Here is a 22,708-nt window from a genome sequence, read left to right on the forward strand (position 1 = left end):
ACGCCACTGTAGAAGGGTTAACTACGCTACTTTAGGCTTACCTACATTACTTTAGAAGGCTTACCTACGCCACTGTAGAATGCTTACCTACGCCACTGAAGAAGGCTTACCTACGCCACTTTAGAAGGCTTACCTACGCAACTGTAGAAAGCTTACCTATGTCGCTTTAGAAGGTTTACCTACGCCACTGTAGAAGGCTTACCTACGCCACTTTAGAAGGCTTACCTACGCCACTATAGAAGGCTTACCTACGCAACTTCATAAGGCTTACCTACGCCACTTTAGGCTTACCTACGCCACTTTAGAAGGCTTACCTACGCCATTGTAGAATGTTTACCTAGGTTGCTTTAGAAGGTTTACCTACGTTGCTTTAGAAGGCTTCCCTACACCACTGTAGAAGGCTTACCTACGCCACTGTAGAAGGCTTACCTACGCCACTGATGAAGGCTTACCTACGCCACTTTAGAAGGCTTACCTACGCCACTGTAGAAGGCTTACCTACGCCACTTTAGAAGGCTTACCTACGCCACTGTAGAAGGCTTACTTACCTACGCCACTTTAGAAGGCTTACCTACGCCACTGTAGAAGGTTTACCTACGCCACTGTAGATGGCTTACCTGCGCCACTGTAGAAGGCTTACCAATGCCACTGTAAAAGGCTTACCTACGCCACTGTAGAAGGCTTACCTACGCCACTTTAGAAGGCTTGCCTACGCCACTTTAGGCTTACCTACGCCACTGAAGAAGTCTTACCTACACCACTTTAGAAGGCTTACCTACGTCACATTAGAAGGCTTACCTACGCCGCTGTAGAAGGCTTACCTACGCCACTGTAGAAGGCTTACCTACGCCACTTTAGAAGGCTTACCTACGCCACTGTAGAAGGCTTACCTACGCCACTGTAAAAGGCTTACCTACGCCACTGCAAAAGGCTTACCTACGCCACTTTAGAAGGCTTACCTACGCCACTGTAGAAGGCTTACTTACGTACGCCACTTTAGAAGGCTTACCTACGCCACCGTAGAAGGCTTACCTACGCCACTGTAGAAGGCTTACCTACGCCACTGTAGAAGGCTTCCCTACGCCACTGTAAAAGGCTTACCTACGCCAATCTAGAAGGCTTACCTACGACACTGTAGAAGGCTTACCTACGCCACTGTAGAAGGCTTACCTACGCCACTTTAGAAGGCTTACTTACGCCACTTTAGAAGGCTTACTTACCTACGCCACTTTAGAAGACTTACCTACGCCACTTTAGAAGGCTTACCTACGCCACTTTAGGCTTACCTACGCCACTGTAGAAGGCTTACCTACACCACTGTAGAAGACTTACCTACGTCACTTTAGAAGGCTTACCTACGCCACTTTAGAATGCTTACCTACGCCACCGTAGAAGGCTTACCTACGCCACGTTAGAAGGCTTACTTACCTACGCTACTTGAGAAGGCTTACTTACCTACGCCACTTTAGAAGGCTTACCTACGCCACTTTAGAAGGCTTACCTACGCCATTGTAGAAGGCTTACCTACGCCACTTTAGAAGGCTTACCTACACCACTTTAGAAGGCTTACCTACGCCACTTTAGAAGGCTTACCTACGCCACTTTAGGCTTACCTACGCCACTGTAGAAGGCTTACCTACGCCAATGTAGAAGGCTTACCTACGCCACTGTAGAAGGCTTACCTACGCTACTGTAGAAGGCTTACCTACGCCACTGTAGAAGGCTTACCTACGCCACTGTAGAAGGCTTACCTACGCCACTTTAGAAGGCTTACCTACGCCACTGTAGAAGGCTTACCTACGCCACTGTAGAAGGCTTACCTACGCCACTGTAGAATGCTTACCTACGCCACTGTAGAAGACTTACTTACGCCACTGTAGAAGGCTTACCTACGCCACTTTAGAAGGCTTACCTACGCCACTGTAGAAGGCTTACCTACGCCACTGTTGAAGGCTTCTCTACGCCACTGTAGAAGACTTACCTACTTCACTTTAGAAGGCTTACCTACGCCACTTTAGAAGGCTTACCTACACAACTTTAGGCTTACCTACGCCGCTGTAGAAGGCTTACCTACGCCACTGTAGAAGGCTTACCTACGCCACTGTAGAAGGCTTACCTACGCCACTGTAGAAGGCTTACCTACGCCACTGTAGAAGGCTTACCTATGCCACTGTAGAAGGCTTACCTACGCCACTGTAGAAGGCTTACCTACGCCACTGTAGAAGGTTTACCTACGCTGCTTTAGGCTTACCTACGTCACTTTAGAAGGCATACCTACGCCACTGTAGAATGCTTACCTACGCCACTGAAGAAGGCTTACCTACGCCACTGTAGAAGGCTTACCTACGCCACTGTAGAAGGCTTACCTACGCCACTGTAGAAGGCTTACCTACGCCACTGTAGAAGGCTTCCCAACGCCACTGTAGAAGGCTTACCTACGCCACTTTAGAAGGCTTACCTACGCCACTGTAGAAGGCTTACCTACACCACTGTAGAAGGCTTACCTACGCAACTTTAGAAGGCTTACCTACGCCACTTTAGAGGGCTTATCTACGCCACTTTAGAAGGCTTACCTACGCCACTTTAGAAGGCTTACTTACCAACGCCACTTTAGAAGACTTACATACGCAACTTCAGGCTTACCAACACCACTGTAGAAGGCTTACCTACGCCACTGTAGAAGGCTTACCTACACAACTTTAGGCTTGCCTACGCCACTGTAGAAGGCTTACCTACGCCACTGTAGAAGGCTTACCTACGCCACTGTAGAAGGCTTACCTATGCCACTGTAGAAGGCTTACCTACGCCACTGTAGAAGGCTTACCTACGCCACTGTAGAAGGGTTAACTACGCTACTTTAGGCTTACCTGCATTACTTTAGAAGGCTTACCTACGCCACTGTAGAATGCTTACCTACGCCACTGAAGAAGGCTTACCTACGCCACTTTAGAAGGCTTACCTACGCAACTGTAGAAAGCTTACCTATGTCGCTTTAGAAGGTTTACCTACGCCACTGTAGAAGGCTTACCTACGTCACTTTAGAAGGCTTACCTACGCCACTATAGAAGGCTTACCTACGCAACTTCATAAGGCTTACCTACGCCACTTTAGGCTTACCTACGCCACTTTAGAAGGCTTACCTACTCCACTGTAGAATGTTTACCTACGTTGCTTTAGAAGGTTTACCTACGTTGCTTTAGAAGGCTTCCCTACACCACTGTAGAAGGCTTACCTACGCCACTGTAGAAGGCTTACCTACGCCACTGTTGAAGGCTTACCTACGCCACTTTAGAAGGCTTACCTACGCCACTGTAGAAGGCTTACCTACGCCACTTTAGAAGGCTTACCTACGCCACTGTAGAAGGCTTACTTACCTACGCCACTTTAGAAGGCTTACGTACGCCACTGTAGAAGGTTTACCTACGCCACTGTAGAAGGCTTACCTACGCCACTGTAGAAGGCTTACCAATGCCACTGTAAAAGGCTTACCTACGCCACTGTAGAAGGCTTACCTACGCCACTGTAGAAGGCTTACCTACGCCACTTTAGGCTTACCTACGCCACTGAAGAATTCTTACCTACACCACTTTAGAAGGCTTACCTACGTCACATTAGAAGGCTTACCTACGCCGCTGTAGAAGGCTTACCTACGCCACTGTAGAAGGCTTACCTACGCCACTTTAGAAGGCTTACCTACGCCACTGTAGAAGGCTTACCTACGCCACTGTAAAAGGCTTACCTACGCCACTGTAAAAGGCTTACCTACGCCACTGTAAAAGGCTTACCTACGCCACTTTAGAAGGCTTACCTACGCCACTGTAGAAGGCTTACTTACGTACGCCATTTTAGAAGGCTTACCTACGCCACCGTAGAAGGCTTACCTACGCCACTGTAGAAGGCTTACCTACGCCACTGTAGAAGGCTTCCCTACGCCACTGTAAAAGGCTTACCTACGCCACTGTAGAAGGCTTACCTACGCCACTGTAGAAGGCTTCCCTACGCCACTGTAAAAGGCTTACCTACGCCACTGTAGAAGGCTTACCTACGCCACTGTAGAAGGCTTCCCTACGCCACTGTAAAAGGCTTACCTACGCCACTTTAGAAGGCTTACTTACGCCACTTTAGAAGGTTTACTTACCTACGCCACTTTAGAAGGCTTACCTACGCCACTTTAGAAGGCTTACCTACGCCACTTTAGGCTTACCTACGCCACTGTAGAAGGCTTACCTACACCACTGTAGAAGACTTACCTACGTCACTTTAGAAGGCTTGCCTCCGCCACTTTAGAAGGCTTACCTACGCCACTGTAGAAGGTTTACCTACGTTGCTTTAGAAGGTTTACCTACGTTGCTTTAGAAGGATTCCCTACACCACTGTAGAAGGCTTACCTACGCCACTGTAGAAGGCTTACCTACGCCACTGTAGAAGGCTTACCAACGCCACTGTAAAAGGCTTACCTACGCAACTGTAGAAGGCTTACCCACGCCACTGTAGAAGGCTTACCTACGCCACTTTAGGCTTACCTACGCCACTGTAGAAGGCTTACCTACGCCACTTTAGGCTTACCTACGCCACTGAAGAACGCTTACCTACACCACTTTAGAAGGCTTACCTACGTCACATTAGAAGGCTTACCTACGCCGCTGTAGAAGGCTTACCTACGCCACTGTAGAAGGCTTACCTACGCCACTTTAGAAGGCTTACCTACGCCACTGTAGAATGCTTACCTACGCCACTGTAGAAGGCTTACCTATGCCAATGTAGAAGGCTTACCTACGTCGCTTTAGAAGGCTTACCTACGCCACTGTAGAAGGCTTACCTACGCCACTGTAGAAAGCTTACCTACGCCACTTTAGAAGGCTTACCTACCCCAATGGCGTAATAATAATAATTTGGTGAGTGCTTATATTTGTCCTATTTCACACATGTACAAATTATGTTGCGTGACAAGTAAACATGTGGCATCATTATTGTTTCCAGTTAGTATTGTTAACACCAGACACACATACGCTCATGTAACCATAATAGCAAAGGCTGATTAATGAACTTCTCCGTGCTGGGTGACCTTGGTTGAGGTGCCACATGGGTCTCTCGCTCTCTTTCCTGCCAGATGGTCTCGTCTAGACTCTACCCTCCCTCCCTTCCTCGCACACACACACACACACACACACACACACACACACACACACACACACACACACACACACACACACACACACACACACACACACACACACACACACACACACACACACACACACACACACACACACACACACATTGGTTCCTGGGGCCAAACTAGGACCTCCAAGCCCAGACAGACACCTGCGGACCACCCCTCTCCTCCTTTCTCTGTCACCCCTTGCCATCAGCATCAATAACTGTACTTCCGGATGGCATCACACAGCCAGCCGTTCTACTGCTAGCTACAGAATGTCTCTAAGGGCCCTCTAATAAAGATCCATATTGTTTTGAACCAAACAAAACAGAGCTGGTTAGAACTGATGACCATCAAAGCCAATAACTACAGAAATATCAGATTCAGTGCCTCCCTGCACCCTCCCTTCCTCTTGCTCCCCATTCCTCCCCCTCTCTTTCTGTCTCCAGTAACTGGTAGTAGACAGATATTGAGACAGCTGCTTTTCCCTGTTGTCCATATCTGACCCCCCATGGAATAGTTTAATAAACCCGAGTCCTGATTAGTCAAACATAAGCTGTGATATTATTGCATTGGCAGAAATATTAGTGTTGGTGTGTGTGTGTGTGTGTGTGTGTGTGTGTGTGTGTGTGTGTGTGTGTGTGTGTGTGTGTGTGTGTGTGTGTGTGTGTGTGTGTGTGTGTGTGTGTGTGTGTGTGTGTGTGTGTGTGTGTGTGTGTGTGTGTGTGTGTGTGTATATTCGTGTGTGTGTGTGTGTGTGTGTGAGTGTGCATGCGTGGGTTTTGATAAAAAAAATCTTCTTTTGCACACTTCATTTCAGCAACGTTTTGGCAATCATCACATAGGTTTGTTGAAGCCAGCTGTAATCCCCAGAATGATTGAAACAGTGAGTTTGGTGTCCAAATAAATCTTATTTCCTATGTAAATGGAACTGAGAATGCATACACATACAGGAAAGTGACAAGCCTAAATTAATAATCACACACGCACACGCGAACAAAACTATCCAGCCTCAGTCACTTCGCATAGGGAATAAGACAATCGTTGAAAGCAAAAAACAAGATTTCATCAGACTGAAGTTTTAGCTCTCCATCCAGACTTCAGTGTCTGCAAGGAAACCCGCAATTACTGCCAGTGAGATGGAGATTTGTGAATAATGCTTTATAGATTCAGCAGTAAATTGCCTGAGATGAGAGAAAATCTGTGTAGATCCCTAAAATAACCCAGAACTGTGTATTTTATTTAAGGGTGTAATGTTTGGTTTTGAAGACAGGGGAGATGATTGAGAAGGCGACCAGGAGAGGAGACTGGATAATGAGGAAGTGAATACCAGAAGTGAACGTGGGAGTTGTAATTGTGCCATAGAGCAGACAGGAAAGGTTGAAAGAAAGTATTTGTAATGACAGGTGGGATTTCTGTGCTTTTCTACCTCCAATTCACCCTCTCTTTCTGTCCTTCTCCCAGTCCCTCTCTGCAACTGTCACCATCACTTGTGTCACCTAGCAAACCCTGTCACTTCCAAATACAGAACGCTCACATGATTTGAAAAATTGCTAAAGTTGCGGTTAAAAATGTTTCTTTAGATGTCTGAATACACGACAGCAAAGTGCCTCCTCTGTCTGGCAGTCTGAGACCAGCTGAAATCATTTGAATAATTTCTTTGAGCGGTGGCCAGTTGAGCCCCCTGACCAGGTGGACTGTCTGGGAGTCAGTGTGGCAGCGCTGGATAAACATGAACTCGCTACCAGCTACCTTCACTTCCATAAACGCTGACTAAGTAGTGCTAACTACTATACCCACACTCATATTCCATCTCTCTTCTCTCTTCTCTCTCCTCGCTCCTTGCATTGTTCTCCTCCCTGCCTCGTTTTCTTCCTCTCCCTCCCTCCCTTAATCTTTCCCATCCCACCCACTCATATTTACATATTCAGCCCGGCTCCAGAAGATATATGGAGTAAAGACACCCTCATATCTCGTTCCACTTCACACATGGGTGCTAGAGCGTGTGTGTGTGTGTGCAGAGCCGGAAAAGATTAGATGATTTTGGGTGTGAGCACAAGTCGAGTCAGAACTCAATGCTCAAACCTCCCCAGCTAAATTTTGCTGACAACCTGTCCGGTCTACAGAGATCTACAGCGAGTTGACAAACTGTGACAAAACATGGGCCGAATCAAACCATGTATTTCACCTCGTGTAAAATGTATACAAAGTTTATTGGTGGCATTCAATGTTTAGCAGATTTTATAGTGGGTGCAGCGAAATGCTTGTGTTACTAGATCCTAACAGTGCAGTAAATGTCAAGAAAGTACACAAATTAGCAAAAAACTAAAAAGTAAAAAAGTAAAAATGTCATAATGAATCCAAGTAAGAACCCAAATAACATTATCAGTAATCCAGATGCAATCTATGTGTATGTACACCGAAAGGATCTAATAGGAATGATATGTAGAGTGTAGATATATTACAGTAAACTATGTCAAGAATCCAGTATATAAATACGTGATGTGTACAAACAGTGTAAAAAAAATGTAAAGTACAGTAGTAGAATGCAAAGTACATATTAGAATGAGCTACGTGAAGAATACACGATATGAATACACATAGGAAAAAGTATAAAGAAACGGGAAGTGACCTGTGTTTAATGACTATATATACTGAGTGTACAAAACATTCCTAATATTGAGTTGCACCCCCTTTTGCCCTCATGAGCAGCCTCAATCCATCAGGGCATGGACTCTACAAGGTGTCGAAGCATTCCACAGGGATGCTGGTCCATGTTGACTCCAATGCTTCCCACAGATGTGTCAAGTTGGCTGGATGTCCTTTGAGTGGTGGACCATTCTTGATACACATAGGAAACTGTTGAGTGTGAAAAACCCAGCAGCGTTGCAGTTCTTGACATACTCAAACCAGTGCGCCTGGCACCTATTACAAAGTCTTATCCATGTCTTAATTGTCTCAAAGCTTAAAAATCCTTCTTTAACCTGTCTCCGTCCCTTCATCCACACTGATTGAAGTGGATTTAACAAGTGACATCAATAAGGGATAATAGCTTTCACCTGGATTTACCTGGTCAGTCTATGTCATGGAAAAATGTTTTGTACAGTTGATGGAGGATGGTGCAGTTGCCGTACCAGGTATTGATGCAGCCTGACAGAATGCTCTCAATGGTGCATCTGTAGGAATTTGGGAAGATCTTAGGGGCCAAGACAAATTTCTTCAGCCGCCTGAGGCGCTGTTGTGACTTCTTCACCACGGTGTCGGTGTGATGGGACCATTTCAGATCATCAGTGATGTGCACGTCGAGGAACTTTAAGCTGTTGACGCTCCCCACTGTGGCCCCGTTGATGTGGATGGGGGCGTGCTCTCCCTGCTGTCTCCTGTAGTCCACGATCTGCTCTTTGGTTTTGTTGACGTTGAGGGAGAGGTTATTTTCCTGGCACCACTCTGTCAGGGCTCTCACCTCCTCCCTGTAGGCTGTCTCATCGTTATTGGTAATCAGGCCTACCACTGTTGTGTCATCAGCAAATTGATGATTCAGTTGGAGTCGTGCGTGGCCACGCAGACATGGGAAAAAGGTTTATAAATTACCGCCTGGTGTGTGTGTGTGTGTGTGGGCGCGTGTGTGTGTAACTTTACCAAGGGAGTGGGGACAATTTTAATACATTATCTGGGAACACAGACACAACATTATCAGGGAATGGAGAGAGTTAATACTGCTGCTGCTGACTTTGTGGATATGCTGTCCTGTCATGTTGACATTTGTTAGGGGAATTCTGCCTGTGTACCAAATGGCACCATATTCCCTATATAGTGCACTACTTTTGACTATAACACTATAGGTCTTGGTCAAAGTAGTGCACTAAATAGGGAATAGGGTGCCATTTGGGATTGCTACAACTTGTGTAAGGAACTGTTCTCACACAGGGTACAATTTTTTTGTGTACGTTTTTTCACAGGGTATGCACTCTTTTTGTAACGTGCAAGGCTTCTACCGTCTCCAAAGACCTCCCGAATGTGGGAACACATTCCTCAACCCTATTCCTATTCTCTGCACCGTTAGTGCATGCATTTTGGCTGCCCAGGGTATCCCGTTTAATTTCTTGCTATTGTGTAACGGCACGTTAGCACAGTTCATATTCTCATTTCACATTCTTAGCACAAGTGCTCAGTCTCCAGTGCACAAAGTGGAAGAGATGTGTACAATGAGACAAGGCAGCAGTATGGGAGGGAACTAAAGATACACAGTGGGTATGGGCTTTCTATAGACACACGACTGGTGAGAGAGATGACCTAGTATGGTGGAGTGACATGAGTTATCAAAATTATAAGATTACACATTGGGGATAAAGGACAGTTGCATGCTGGTCAGGTTACCTTCTTTGCTCTTGAGAGCGCTGGAAGTGGGGTCAACGCTGGTTGCCTGGACACAGTACACCTCACGGTTCTGGATTCCGCCTCCACACAGCCCCGTTAGGTTACCACGACGACGGTCCTGTTGGCTTAGCAACATGTCCACCCTGCACTCAGTCCACTCTGTTGTCTTCCAGTTGTACCTGCAGAGGAGAACGAAGGGAGATTGATTTGATTCGATTTTTTACATAACATAGATTGAAAAAAAATTGTTCATGAATTAAATCATCAATGATGACAAAATTAAGTCATAGTTTGCCACCCAAAATGCCACCCTATTCCCTAGTGCACTACTTTCCTATGTGGCTCTGGCCAAAAGCAGTGCAACTACAGGAATTGGGGTGCCATTTCTGATGCAGCCATTCCCATTCTGTTCCTTATAAAGGAAGATGATGGACAGAGGTCAGTGAGTATGAGTGGCTAGCAGAGCAAGAAAATGTACACTGCATCAATATTAACCGTATTTTATACCTGTTGTGAATGAAGCAGATTGATTGAGAAGATGCACAACCAAAGCTTGAAAGTCCTACAAGGTCACAGCTTGTTCAAATCAAATCAAATGTATTTATATAGCCCTTCTTACATCAGCTGATATCTCAAAGTGCTGTACAGAAACCCAGCCTAAAACCCCAAACAGCAAGCAATGCAGGTGTAGAAGCACGGTGGCTAGGAAAAACTCCCTAGAAGCATTATTTAGATTGATAGCATCTTTAACTGACTGTTTCAAATGTATTATGTATGACACAATAGGATAGGCAATCAAAATAAGCTCCAGACAACAGAGCAGCTAATGCAAAATGGTACAAATAATAATAATGGCACAAATAAATTATTGAAATGGTTTGAATGCTGTTGAAGAAGGGTGTTGTTTGTAAATGTAGCCTAAGTTTATCAAAGTACAGTGGTAGATATATTAGAATGAGCTATGTGAAGAATACAGTATATGAATACACATAAGGGGAAAAAGCATAAAATAAACGGGAAGTGTCCAGTGTTTAATGACTATATACACTGAGTGAACAAAACATTAAGAACACCTTCCTAATATTGAGTTGCACCCCCTTTTGTCTTCAGAACAGCCTCAATCAGGCGGTGCATGGACTCCACAACCCAGCAGCACTGCACAATTGAGGAGCAGGAAAAAATGGCCTGGAACATGACAGTCAGTTCAGTTTACTTGAATGGCCTGCGCAGTCCCGAGACCTCAACCCACTACACAGAACGGGCTGTTAGCAGCATGAATGTACCACTGTACAATCTGTAACAACTGTGTGATGCCTTCACGTCAGCATGGACCAACATCACTGTAGACTGTTTTGACACCTTGTAGAGGGGGGGGGGGGGTGACACGGCACTACAGTAGATGGGTGAACCTATTAAATTGGCCGGTGAGAGTATATTCACAGTGTACCTCACAATCCACAATTAATCTTGAATGTCCACAAAGAGAACATCATGATCTAAATGTCCCTCAATGGACCTCAGTGGAAGGACTCAACTGCATTAAACTCGAACAGATCATATACAAAATCAAATCAAATCAAACCAAATAAAATGTTATTAGTCACATGCGCCGATTACAAAAGGTCCTTACAGTGAAATGCTTACTTACGAGCCCCTAACCAACAATGCAGTTAAAAAAAAAGATGGATAAGAATAAGAAATAAAAGTAACAAGTAATTAAAGAGCAGCAGTAAAATAGCAATAGCGAGATTATATACAGGGGTGTACCGGTACAGAGTCAATGTGCGGAGGCACCGGTTAGTTGAGGTAATATGTACATGTAGGTAGAGTTATTAAAGTGACTATGCATAGATAATAACAGCAGAGTAGCAGCGGTGTAAAAGAGGGAGGGGGGCATTGCAAATAGTCTGGGTGGCCATTTGATTAGATGTTCAGGAGTATTATGGCTTGGGGGTAGAAGCTGTTTAGAAGCCTCTTGGACCTACACTTGGCGCACCGGTACCACTTGCCGTGCGGTAGCAGAGAGAACAGTCTTTGACTAGGGTGACTGGAGTCTTTGCCAATTTTTAGGGCCTTCCTCTGACACCGCCTGGTATAGAGGTCCTGGATGGCAGGAAGCTTGACCCCAGTGATGTACTGGGCCGTTTGCACTCACCCTCTGTAGAGCCTTGAGGTCGGAGGCTGAGCAGTTGTCATACCAGGCAGTGATGCAACCTGTCAGGATGCTCTCGATGGTGCAGCTATAGAACCTTTTGAGGATCTGTTGACCCATGCCAAATCTTTTCAGTCTCCTGAGGGGGAATACGTTTTGTTGTGCCCTCTTCACTACTGACTTGGTGTGTTTGGACCATGATAGTTTGTTGGTGTTGTGGACATCAAGGAACTTGAAGCTCTCAACCTGCTCCACTACAGCCCCGTTGATAAGAATGGGGGCGTGCTCGGTCCTCTTTTTCCTGTAGTCCATAATCATCTCCTTTGTCTTGATCACGTTGAAGGAGAGGAGGGGGAGGTTGTTGTCCTGGCACCATACGGTCAGGTCTCTGACCTTCCTATAGGCTGTCTCATCGTTGTCGGTGATCAGGCCTACCACTGTTGTGTCATCAGCAAACTTAATGATGGTGTTGGAGTCGTGCCTGGCCAAGCAGTCATTAGTGAACAGGGAGTACAGGAGGGGACTGTGTTGAGGATCAGCATGGCAGATGTGTTGTTACCTACCCTTACCACCTGGGGCTGCCCGTCAGGAAGTCCAGGATCCAGTTACAGAGGGAGGTGCTTAGTCCCAGGGTCCTTAGCTTAGTGATGAGCTATGAAAGCACTGTGGTGTTAAAAGGTGAGCTGTGGTCAATGAACAGCATTGTCACATAGGTGTTCCATTTGTCCAGGTGGGAAAGGGCAGTGTGGAGTGCGATAGAGATTGCATCATCTGTGGATCTGTTAGGGCGGTATGCAAATTGGAGTGGGTCTAGGGTTTCTGGGTTTCTGGGATAATGGTATAATGTGAGCCATGACCAGCCTTTCAAAGCTCTTCATGGCTACAGACGTGAGTGCTACGGGTCGGGTTGTCATTTAGGCAGGTTTCCTTAGTATTCTTGGGCACAGGGACTATGTTGGTATGCTTAAAACATGCCAGTGATACAGACTCAGCCAGGGAGAGGTTGAAAATGTCAGTGAAGACACTTGCCAGTTGGTCAGCGCATGCTCGGCGTACACGTCCTGGTAATCCGTCTGGCCCTGCGGCCTTGTGAATGTTGACCTGTTTAAAGGTCTTACTCACATTGGCTGCAGAGAGCGTGATCACACAGTCTTCCGGAACAGCTGGTGCTCTCATGCATGTAAAAAGCAATCCATTAAGACAGATTTGCACTCAGCACTGAATTCAAAGCTCTAGGATCTGCTTCAGAAGAACTTGAAAGGTTCCTTAAAATTCTTTAGTGAGAATGTTACGTATTGTTTTTCAGTTCAAATCATCCCCAGGGTCACAAAATGTCTGCCATGCCTCGGTCTCCATGGCAATAATGGTATTGATTTGAGGTCACCACCAATGAAAGTACTCCATATTCATGAGTGGAGTGTCTCTTACTAGTCCCTGGCCATTGCCATGGTGAGGTTGTGGGACAACGAGGCACCTAGGAGTTGTGGTCCATAGCTAGGTCTGGGGGTCTAGAACTGACACAGATGGGGACACTCTAAAGGAGGAATCTATCAATAAGACTGAATGAACTGGGCCTCCTGCCAGAAGGTTCACACCTCTTCATCTCTCTCTCATCCTGGTCTTCTTCAAATGGTAGAAACGGAGCACTGGTCCGTCGACATTGATTTATTCCTTTCATCGTTATCAGGGGCAAAAAAAGGCAAAACATTTTCACATAACCTATACAAAATACCCCATGGAAGAAGCCCAGGGATCAAGCTCACAAGATGTAAATACATTGGTTTTGTCCTGATCCGCATATTAACCTTAATGTACACACTTTTACAAAAAATATGGACTGACTGATGTCCTCATGTAAACTCACTGTAGCAATTTAGTTTTCAACCCAATGTAATAATTATTGTCATGAAGAACGAGCTTACTAGCAACTGCAGGCCAAAACACTCAAGCAGACTAGAGGTGTAAAAAAGCCGATTGGGAAATTCCTTTCTCCCCACACCAGGGGAGTATAGTTCCACATGGCGTTGTACAGGTTCGGGTGGAGGAAGTAATTTAAGGGGACACACATGCATGCCATCACAGCACATGACTGCATAACAGGTGTGAAAGTGATGGTGTTTCAACATGCCCATCTGTGTGTGTGTGTGCGTGCGTGGCATGGGGATCAGATTAGGCGTAACGCCGACCGACTGACTCTTTCCTAGACACACTCCATTCATCATTTCTTCCATCACTGGCAAAGAGCCAAATGCTTGGTCTGTTTGTTTCCTCTTCATCTCTCCTCATATGCCCCTCTCTTGTATGGCACAGTCGCCCCACACACTGAGCCAAACTCATCTCTTACCCCCCCCCCCCATCTCTCCCACCTCTGTGTCGCTCCTATTTCTCCCTACATGCCCACCTCACCATCACCTAACACACCACTCAATCGTCTCCCCATCTCTCCATCTCTTTCCACATGCCCCTCACACCGTCACCCCCACCCTCTCCCCTCTCATCAGCACTAACATCATCACCCCACACAATGAGCCTACCCCCCTCCCTTCTCCCCCTTCTGGCTGTAGCTTGTACCCACTCAGGTCTGTGGTTTGTTCCCACTCAGGCTGTGAATAATAAGCCAGCAGATACCAAACAAGCCACAGCCCAATAGTAGTGGGGTTGTTATTGTGGCTCCTCCCCTTAGTGTTAAATCCCCAGTGCTCTTAGTACCACTACTGCTGTTATGTTGGATGGTTTAGCTACAGTCGTCACAGCATCCAGCCAACGTTCCCAGCCACATGGCCTTAATCACTTAACACAGATTCAAACCATGCAGTGTTAGAGACACACCAGCCCTTTCTGGATAAGTATCCCATGCATTATCTGCAAGTGTTTATTGTTTTTAGACAGCAAAGCTATTTAGGGGCGCAGACAGGCAGCTTACCCATAGTGCACTTTAGAGAGAGAGTAACTGTAGCTGTCAGCCAGCCTGCAGAGTAGAAGTGCAGTTCAATTGATCATCTGCAATCCTTGATTGGCTGACATTTTCAGGTGTTCCAAAGGTTTTCGGGACCATTGTTGGCATCATTTTTGGATTGGACAATTTAGTTATCATCTCATGAGGAAATTAATTGTACAGCATACAAATAACACAATTCCTATACTGTTCATTTACATAGACATCCATATAAGAGATTGAAATCACACATTTTTCCACATTGGGTGATAGAGTACTTACACGATGCAGGGGGGTACCCCTTCTCCCTGAGGGGTACATGGTTCCTTCTCCTCCAGTTCGGGGCACTCTGCCCCTCCTCCCACGGGGAGCAGGTGTACCCGGCGTGTGCGTGTGTGTTCGCCCGTGGGCCCGTTGAGCTCGTAGCAGTCCTTGGAGCAGGGCGACCAATCGGTCCAGTCGCTCACCTCACAGTCCTTGGTCAGGACGCAGGCCTGGTAGGTCACTGGTAGGGACTCCTGAGAACACAGGCTGGAGGGAAGAAAGAAGAGGTTCATTAATTACAAAGGAATCAGTGAAGGTGTTTGGTCAAAGGAATGAGGCAAGGTGTTCATATAAGGCCAAAAATGTTTGCAAAATCCAATACTGGAGCACGACAGTTAGCTTCAATCCACTTAAATTTGCAATGTGCCTTTTCTACAAACCTACATCTGCATTTATATTTTAGTCATTCAGCAGATACTCTCATCCAAAGCAGCAGAAATCTGAGATAGGACCCAAATATACGATTATACTGTGGATGAACGCAGTTTTACAGAAAGATACAAATCTTACTGCTGATTACTTTTTGTTCTAATTTATTCTCCACCAGGAATTTTTCCAGGAGCCGTTTTTTCATTTGCTTTTCACTAAATGTTCATTTCCTTTTCAATTGAGATATGTGTTAAAAAATATTCCTTTCATAAGTTTTAATTAAAAGAGTAACCAATCGTTCATGATCTGCTTTTTATGTGAAATTAGCTAGGGATAATTGACTTTAAAACAACTCAAAACATTTTGGTTAACACCCCGGAAGTTTCTCAAACGAAATTCGACTTAATGCAAATACTGTCCTCTATATCATATTAACGGCATACCAGGCGTCATGATGCAGTACTTTATAACTCACTCATTGACATTTCAGATACAGTATGTGCATGACATTAATAAATAATGACCAATGTTAAAGGAAGTGAGATGGAATATATTTCAAGATATATACATATTTCAAGATATATACATATGTACATATCTCAAATGCACATTAAGGGTGTGTGGTTATGTGTGAGTACATGTGTATATTTGTGCATGTGTGCATGTACAGTTGAAGTCGGAAGTTTACATACACCTTAGCCAAATACATTTAAACTCAGTTTTTCACAATTCCTGATATTTAATCCTAGTAGAAATTCCTTGTCTTAGGTCAGTTAGGATCACCACATTATTTTAAGAATGTGAAATGTCAGAATAATAGCAGAGAGAATGTTTTTTTTCAGCTTTTATTTCTTTCATCACATTCCCAGTGGGTCAGAAGTTTACATACACTCAATTAGTATTTGGTAGCATTGCCTTTAAACTGTTTAACACTCCAATACCTTGACTTTGTTGTCCTTAAGCCCTTTTGCCACAACTTTGGAAGTATGCTTGTGGTCATTGTCCATTTGGAAGACCCATTTGCGACCAAGCTTTAACTTCCTGACTGATGTTTTGAGATGTTGCTTCAATATATCCACATCATTTTTTGTGAAGTGCACCAGTCCCTCCTGCAGCAAAGCACCCCCACAACATGATGCTGCTAACCCCGTGCTTCACAGTTGGGATGGTGTTCTTCGGCTTGCAAGCCTCCCCCTTTTTCCTCCAAACATAATGATGGTCATTATGGCCAAACAGTTCTATTTTTGTTTCATCAGACCAGAGGACATTTCTCCAACAGTATGATCTTTGTCCCCATGTGCAGTTGCAAACCGTAGTCTGGCTTTTTTTATGGCGGTTTTGGAGCAGGGGCTTCTTCCTTGATGAGCGGCCTTTCAGGTTATGTTGATATAGGACTTGTTTTACTGTGGCAGGTACTCATTCAAGGGTTTTTCTATATTTTTACTATTTTCTACATTGTAGAATAATAGTGAAGACATGAAAACTATGAAATAACTCATGGAATCATGTAGTAACCAAAAAATGATTAAACAAATCAACATATATTTTATATTTGCGATTCCAGAAAGTAGACACCCTTTGAATTTATGACACCTTTAAACACTCTTGGCATTCTCTCAACCAGCTTCTTGAGGTAATCACCTGGAATGAATTTCATTTAACAGGTGTGCCTTGTTGAAAGTTAATTTGTGGAATTTCTTTCCTTCTTAATGCGTTTGTGCCAATCAGTTGTGTTGTGACAAGGTAGGGGTGGTATACAGAAGATAGCTCTATTTGGTAAAATACCAAGACCATATTATGGCAAGAACATAATAAGAATAAGTTAATTAGAAATTGCAGCCCAAATAAATGCTTTACAGAGTTCAAGTAACAGACATATCTCAACATCAACTGTTCAGAGGAGACTGCGTGAATCAGGCCTTCATGGACAAATTGCTGCAAAGAAACCACTACTAAAGGACACCAATAATAAGAAGGGACTTGCTTGGGCCAAGATACATGAGGAATGGAGATTAGACGGATTGAAATCTGTCCTTTGGTCTGATGAGTCCAAATTTGAGATTTTTTGTTCCAACTGCCATATCTTTGTGAGACGCAGAGTAGGTGAACAGATGATCTCCACATGTGTTGTTCCCACGTGAAGCATGGAGGAGGAGGTGTGATGGTGTAGGGGTGTTTTGCTGGTGACACTGTCAGTGATTTATTTAGATTTCAAGGCACACTTACCACAGCATTTTTCAGCGATACGCCATTCAATCTGGTTTGCACTTAATGGGACTATCACATACCTCCAGGCTGTATAAGTGCTATTTGACCAAGAAGGAGAGTGATGGATTGCTGCATCAGATGACCTGGCCTCCACAATCACACGACCTCAACACAATTGAGACGGTTTGGGATGAGTTGGACCGCAGAGTGAAGGAAAAATTGCCAACAAGTGCTCAGCATATGTGGGAACTCCTTCAAGACTGTTGGAAAAGCATTCTGGGTGATGCTGGTTGATAGAATGCCAAAAGTGTGCAAAGCTGTCATCAAGGCAAAGGATGGCTACTTTGAAGAATCTCAAATATAAAATATGTTTTGGTTTGTTTAACACTTTTTTGTTTACTGCATGATTCCATTTGTGTCATTTCATAGTTTTGATGTCTTCACTATTATTCTACAATGTAGAAAACAGTAAAAAAATAAAATAAAGAAAAACCCTTGAATGAGTAGGTATGTCCAAAATTTTGACTGGTACTATATATATATATACATTGACATTTTGTAGATCGTAAAAAAAAAAAAGGACAATTAATTCCCTTTTAATCCCACTTTGTAACACAATAAAATGTGAAGAAATCCAATGGGGGTGTAGACTTTCTATAGGCACTGTAACTGAGACTATAAATTATAAGTGCGGCTTACCTGAGTGCATCAGCGTTGCCGCTCCTGTGAACACAGGTCACCTCCCGGGTCTGGTATCCAACCTGCAGGTCCCAGAACTTCCCTCCCTGTCGGTTCTGTCTGTTCCTGTTCCTCTTATTTTTGATCAGCTCCTTGGTCTCTGGGTATTTCACCCTCCCCCTCCCCCTCACCCTCGTCCGCTCTCTCACCCGCTCCTTGAATGTTTCCTTGTTTTTCCTGCGCCCTTCTTTGGCTGCCTGTCTGCCTTTTCTTCCCTCCTTTCTTTCCTCCTTTCTTTTCATCCTTTCTTCTTTACTCAGACGAGGCTGGCGTGGGGTGGGCCCCACGCTGCCCTCTTTGGCCTCTTTACCTTCTTTACCCTCTCTGTCTTTGCGTAGCCGACGAGGGACAGCCACATCTTTACCTTGACTAAGAGTTGGAGCCTGCCTGGCCATGCGAGGGAGGGGTACAGAGCAGGGACCCCAGGATCCCACCCTTAGACTATAGAGGCTCTCTGGTCCCACGCAGGGACCTGGCTGACAAGTCTGGAACTCTGTCAGGTTAGGGCAGGCCGAACCCCGGAACATGGGCGGCGCCAGGACAAAACGGACACGATTCTGAAGACCTGTGCCACACGTTTTTGAACAGGAAGTCCATGGGGTGAACTGGGAGACCACGCAGTCCCGTGGGCACGGGATCAGACAGGCCTGCTCCAGCCTGGGCTTGGGCTCAAAGTATTCACAAATTGCCACATCCTCCGCTGGCACGCCATCCGCTTTCTGGACGCAGCCCACCTCGCGTGTCTGGATGCCCTCCTCGCCGTGGAGACACACAGCTGGCCGTTGGATCACCCCGGTGCTACGCATAGACACAGGCACGCACTGATTCCAGGCACCCAGCTGCCAGTCATACAGGTCCTTGTGCCAGTCACAAACGTGGAAGCAGCTCTGCTGGTTCTCTGGGCGCTCGGCCTGTTCACAGTTGGTATGAAGGGTAGTCCAGCCTTCAGAGTGGGCGCACCACACTGCCCGGCTCTGGCTGCCCCCTGGGCCACACTCGCTGCCCATACACCGGCCCCATGGACCTGGAGAAACAGAGACAGTGAGGTCACAGGGAGTTCAACTGAAGGATGTACTATCAGAGCAGTTAGTCAGAATATTATCCAAATGGAAAGCATACTGAGGAGATAACTCAGCTCCTAACTGTCAGATTTTATTGTACAGCAGTGAATCACTATGAGTACTGTGTAAAAGTCCTAACATTCCGTCTAAATGTTGCCATTCAAGACTTGGTCGAAATTCGGAGGGCAGTTTATAAGGAATTTGCATTATCTCTCCATATGACTTTCCTGTTAATCAAATCCCCTTGAAAGCCCAGAAGACCAAGCTCTCTAGTGCTGCTATACCAGAGGACTATTAGTCAACGTTTCTAAAGTGCTTCTAAGGACAACAGAACTGTAATCCAACAGAAACAACCAAAGTGCCTCGTAGAGGAAGAATAAGTACTTCCTGATAAATAACGCACACACACACACACTCCGCCAAATCACTCCTCCAAATCACTCTGCCAACTGCAATTAAATCACTCTGCCAACTGCAATTAAATCACTCCGCCAACTGCAATTAAATCACTCCGCCAACTGCAATTAAATCACTCCGCCAACTGCAATTAAATCACTCTGCCAACTGCAATTAAATCACTCTGCCAACTGCAATTAAATCACTCCGCCAACTGCAATTAAATCACTCCGCCAACTGCAATTAAATCACTCCGCCAACTGCAATTAAATCACTCCGCCAACTGCAATTAAATCACTCCGCCAACTGCAATTAAATCACTCTGCCAACTGCAATTAAATCACTCTGCCAACTGCAATTAAATCACTCCGCCAACTGCAATTAAATCACTCCGCCAACTGCAATTAAATCACTCCGCCAACTGCAATTAAATCACTCCGCCAACTGCAATTAAATCACTCTGCCAACTGCAATTAAATCACTCCGCCAACTGCAATTAAATCACTCTGCCAACTGCAATTAAATCACTCCGCCAACTGCAATTAAATCACTCCGCCAACTGCAATTAAATCACTCCGCCAACTGCAATTAAATCACTCCGCCAACTGCAATTAAATCACTCCGCCAACTGCAATTAAATCACTCTGCCAACTGCAATTAAATCACTCCGCCAACTGCAATTAAATCACTCCGCCAACTGCAATTAAATCACTCCGCCAAGTGCAATTAAATCACTCCGCCAAGTGCAATTTTCTGATACACTTCCTTCCTCTAGGATTTATGAGAATGCAATTAAAGGTCTAGGCAAACATCCCCTTCGAGCGTCAAATGGCAAGTAGGTACACGACAGGCAGACAGAGAGCCCAGAGTGAGGGCAGCTTTACCACTCTGACTGGATCAATATTCCCAGGAAATGTAGAAGATGGAAGGTATAGTGGGGAGTGAGGTCACTGAGGAATAACCTAACCTGGCTTACCCTAGCATAAACAGTCAGTCAATCAATCTATCAATTCTGCATGAAGGATAAGCAGGGCTTCTAATAATGGTACAATCAGCCCATGACATCACCAGCGCTGATGTGCTTGTGTTTGAGGTGCTGAAAGAAAATCTCCGCCAATCTCCGGCTGGATAGGATTCACTGCAATGTGGGCCCATCTTGTGGTGCTGAAGGACAGCCCTACTATTCTATCAGTGAGGATTAGCGGTGGGGAGGGCCCTTCGCTAGTTTATTTGAGCTCTGTTTTACGTTGTTGGATTGAGCAGCTTGCAGTGCTGCTGCTGGATTGGGCTGCCTGTCTTTCTGAAAGCTGAGGCTGGGGAGGGAGAGCCTTCGTAGCTTACTGTGTGAGAGGGCAAGCTGCTCAGATGAATCTGTATTACAGAAGTGGGTCAGAGTCAGAGGTATCCTCCTCCTAGCTCAACGAACTACCACGGGCTCCCCCATCCACCCCCTTCTTTTCCCCCGCATCTCCCCGCCTCTCTGGTGTCCCAGTGATCTATCTAAGCAGAGCCAGGGAGGAGTGCCGGCTGTTGTAACAAGCACACAGCCTGGGGTTTACTGAATCCTGGTCCCAGATCAGTTATTGCTGTGTAACAAGGCATAATAACAACCAGAGGAGTAGGCATAACAGATGTGGGACCAGGCAAGGGTAGCGTAGCCTACAGGGGACGAATCACAAAGGAAGCAAGGCTAAGAGCTGAAAGCTGAAAGAGTAAACCTGGCTTTGTCATTTGGGAGTTGTCTTGATAACTTCAAGAAGACATACGTAATAATTTCCCCCAAGAGATTCATACATTTTCCATATTTGTGTATGTCTGCATGTCTTGCTGTACGCCCGATTACACGCATATGGTAAACTACTACTGATTGACCGCCGGAGGTTCAGCACAGGGGAACTCTCTATGAATGAAAAGCTTAAATTGCTGCACAATCCCCTTTGGCTACCTGAAAACCAGACACAAGCAAGAATCTGTTCCCCCTATTATGCTACAAGACTGTTTCTTACCAGGAAAGACTAGATAACAAAGTTCCAATGTCGGCCACTATATCTGCCTGACATAGAATAGACTAGCCTGGGATGTGTGATTCATGACAAGCAGGGCCAGAAGGATAGAAGAGAGGAGAGGAGAGGAGAAGAGAGGAGTCTGAGGACTGAGGAAGGAAGACAGGGGCTGTTTTAAGCAGTGCTTTATGTCTTGACTCAGTAAAGCACAGCCATGGTGATGAAAATGTCAGCGGAAGGAGCAGCGCCTGAATTAGCAGCAGAGAGAGAGGCCGTTCGATACGCATCAATAACACCTAGCAAGAAACTGCCCTCGACACAAGAGACAGCCCTGCCGCTGCCGCTGCCACTGAGACACACACACAAACAATCGCACACATAAACAGACTCATGGACTCATGGACTCATGGACTCATGGACTCATTGACACATGGACTCATGGACACATGGAACCATGGATTCATTGACTCATGGACACATGGACTCATGGACTCATTGACTCATGGACACATGGACTCATGGACAGATGGAATCATGGACTATTGGACACATGGACTATTGGACACATGGACACATGGAATCATGGACACATGGAATCATGGACACATGGAATCATGGACACATGGACACATGGACTATTGGACACATGGACTCATGGACACATGGACACATGGAATCATGGACACATGGACTATTGGACTCATGGACACATGGACTCATGGACACATGGAATCATGGACACATGGACACATGGACTATTGGACACATGGACACATGGAATCATGGATACATGGACACATGGACTATTGGACACATGGACTCATGGACACATGGACACATGGACTCATGGACACATGGACACATGGACTCATGGACACATGGACACATGGACACATGGACTCATGGACACATGGACACATGGACTCATAGATACATAGATACGTAGATATGTAGATGCGTAGATATGTAGACACGTAGACACGTAGA

General features: G+C 45.5%; 1 protein-coding gene across 1 annotated transcript in view; it reads right to left on the minus strand.

Moving 5' to 3' along the window:
• LOC129820080 (thrombospondin type-1 domain-containing protein 7A-like) overlaps window positions 1-22,708 on the minus strand; it is a 184,893-nt gene that overhangs the window by 93,468 nt on the left and 68,717 nt on the right. Inside the window, exons 2-4 of the mRNA XM_055876922.1 lie at window positions 18,223-19,285; window positions 14,905-15,153; window positions 9,536-9,714 (exon numbers count right to left, since the gene is read on the minus strand). Of these exons, the coding sequence (XP_055732897.1) occupies window positions 9,536-9,714; window positions 14,905-15,153; window positions 18,223-19,285 (1,491 nt within the window). The remainder of the gene's footprint in view (window positions 1-9,535; window positions 9,715-14,904; window positions 15,154-18,222; window positions 19,286-22,708) is intronic.

Source organism: Salvelinus fontinalis, chromosome 22 (genome assembly GCF_029448725.1).
Source record: "Salvelinus fontinalis isolate EN_2023a chromosome 22, ASM2944872v1, whole genome shotgun sequence".
NCBI lineage: Eukaryota > Metazoa > Chordata > Actinopteri > Salmoniformes > Salmonidae > Salvelinus > Salvelinus fontinalis.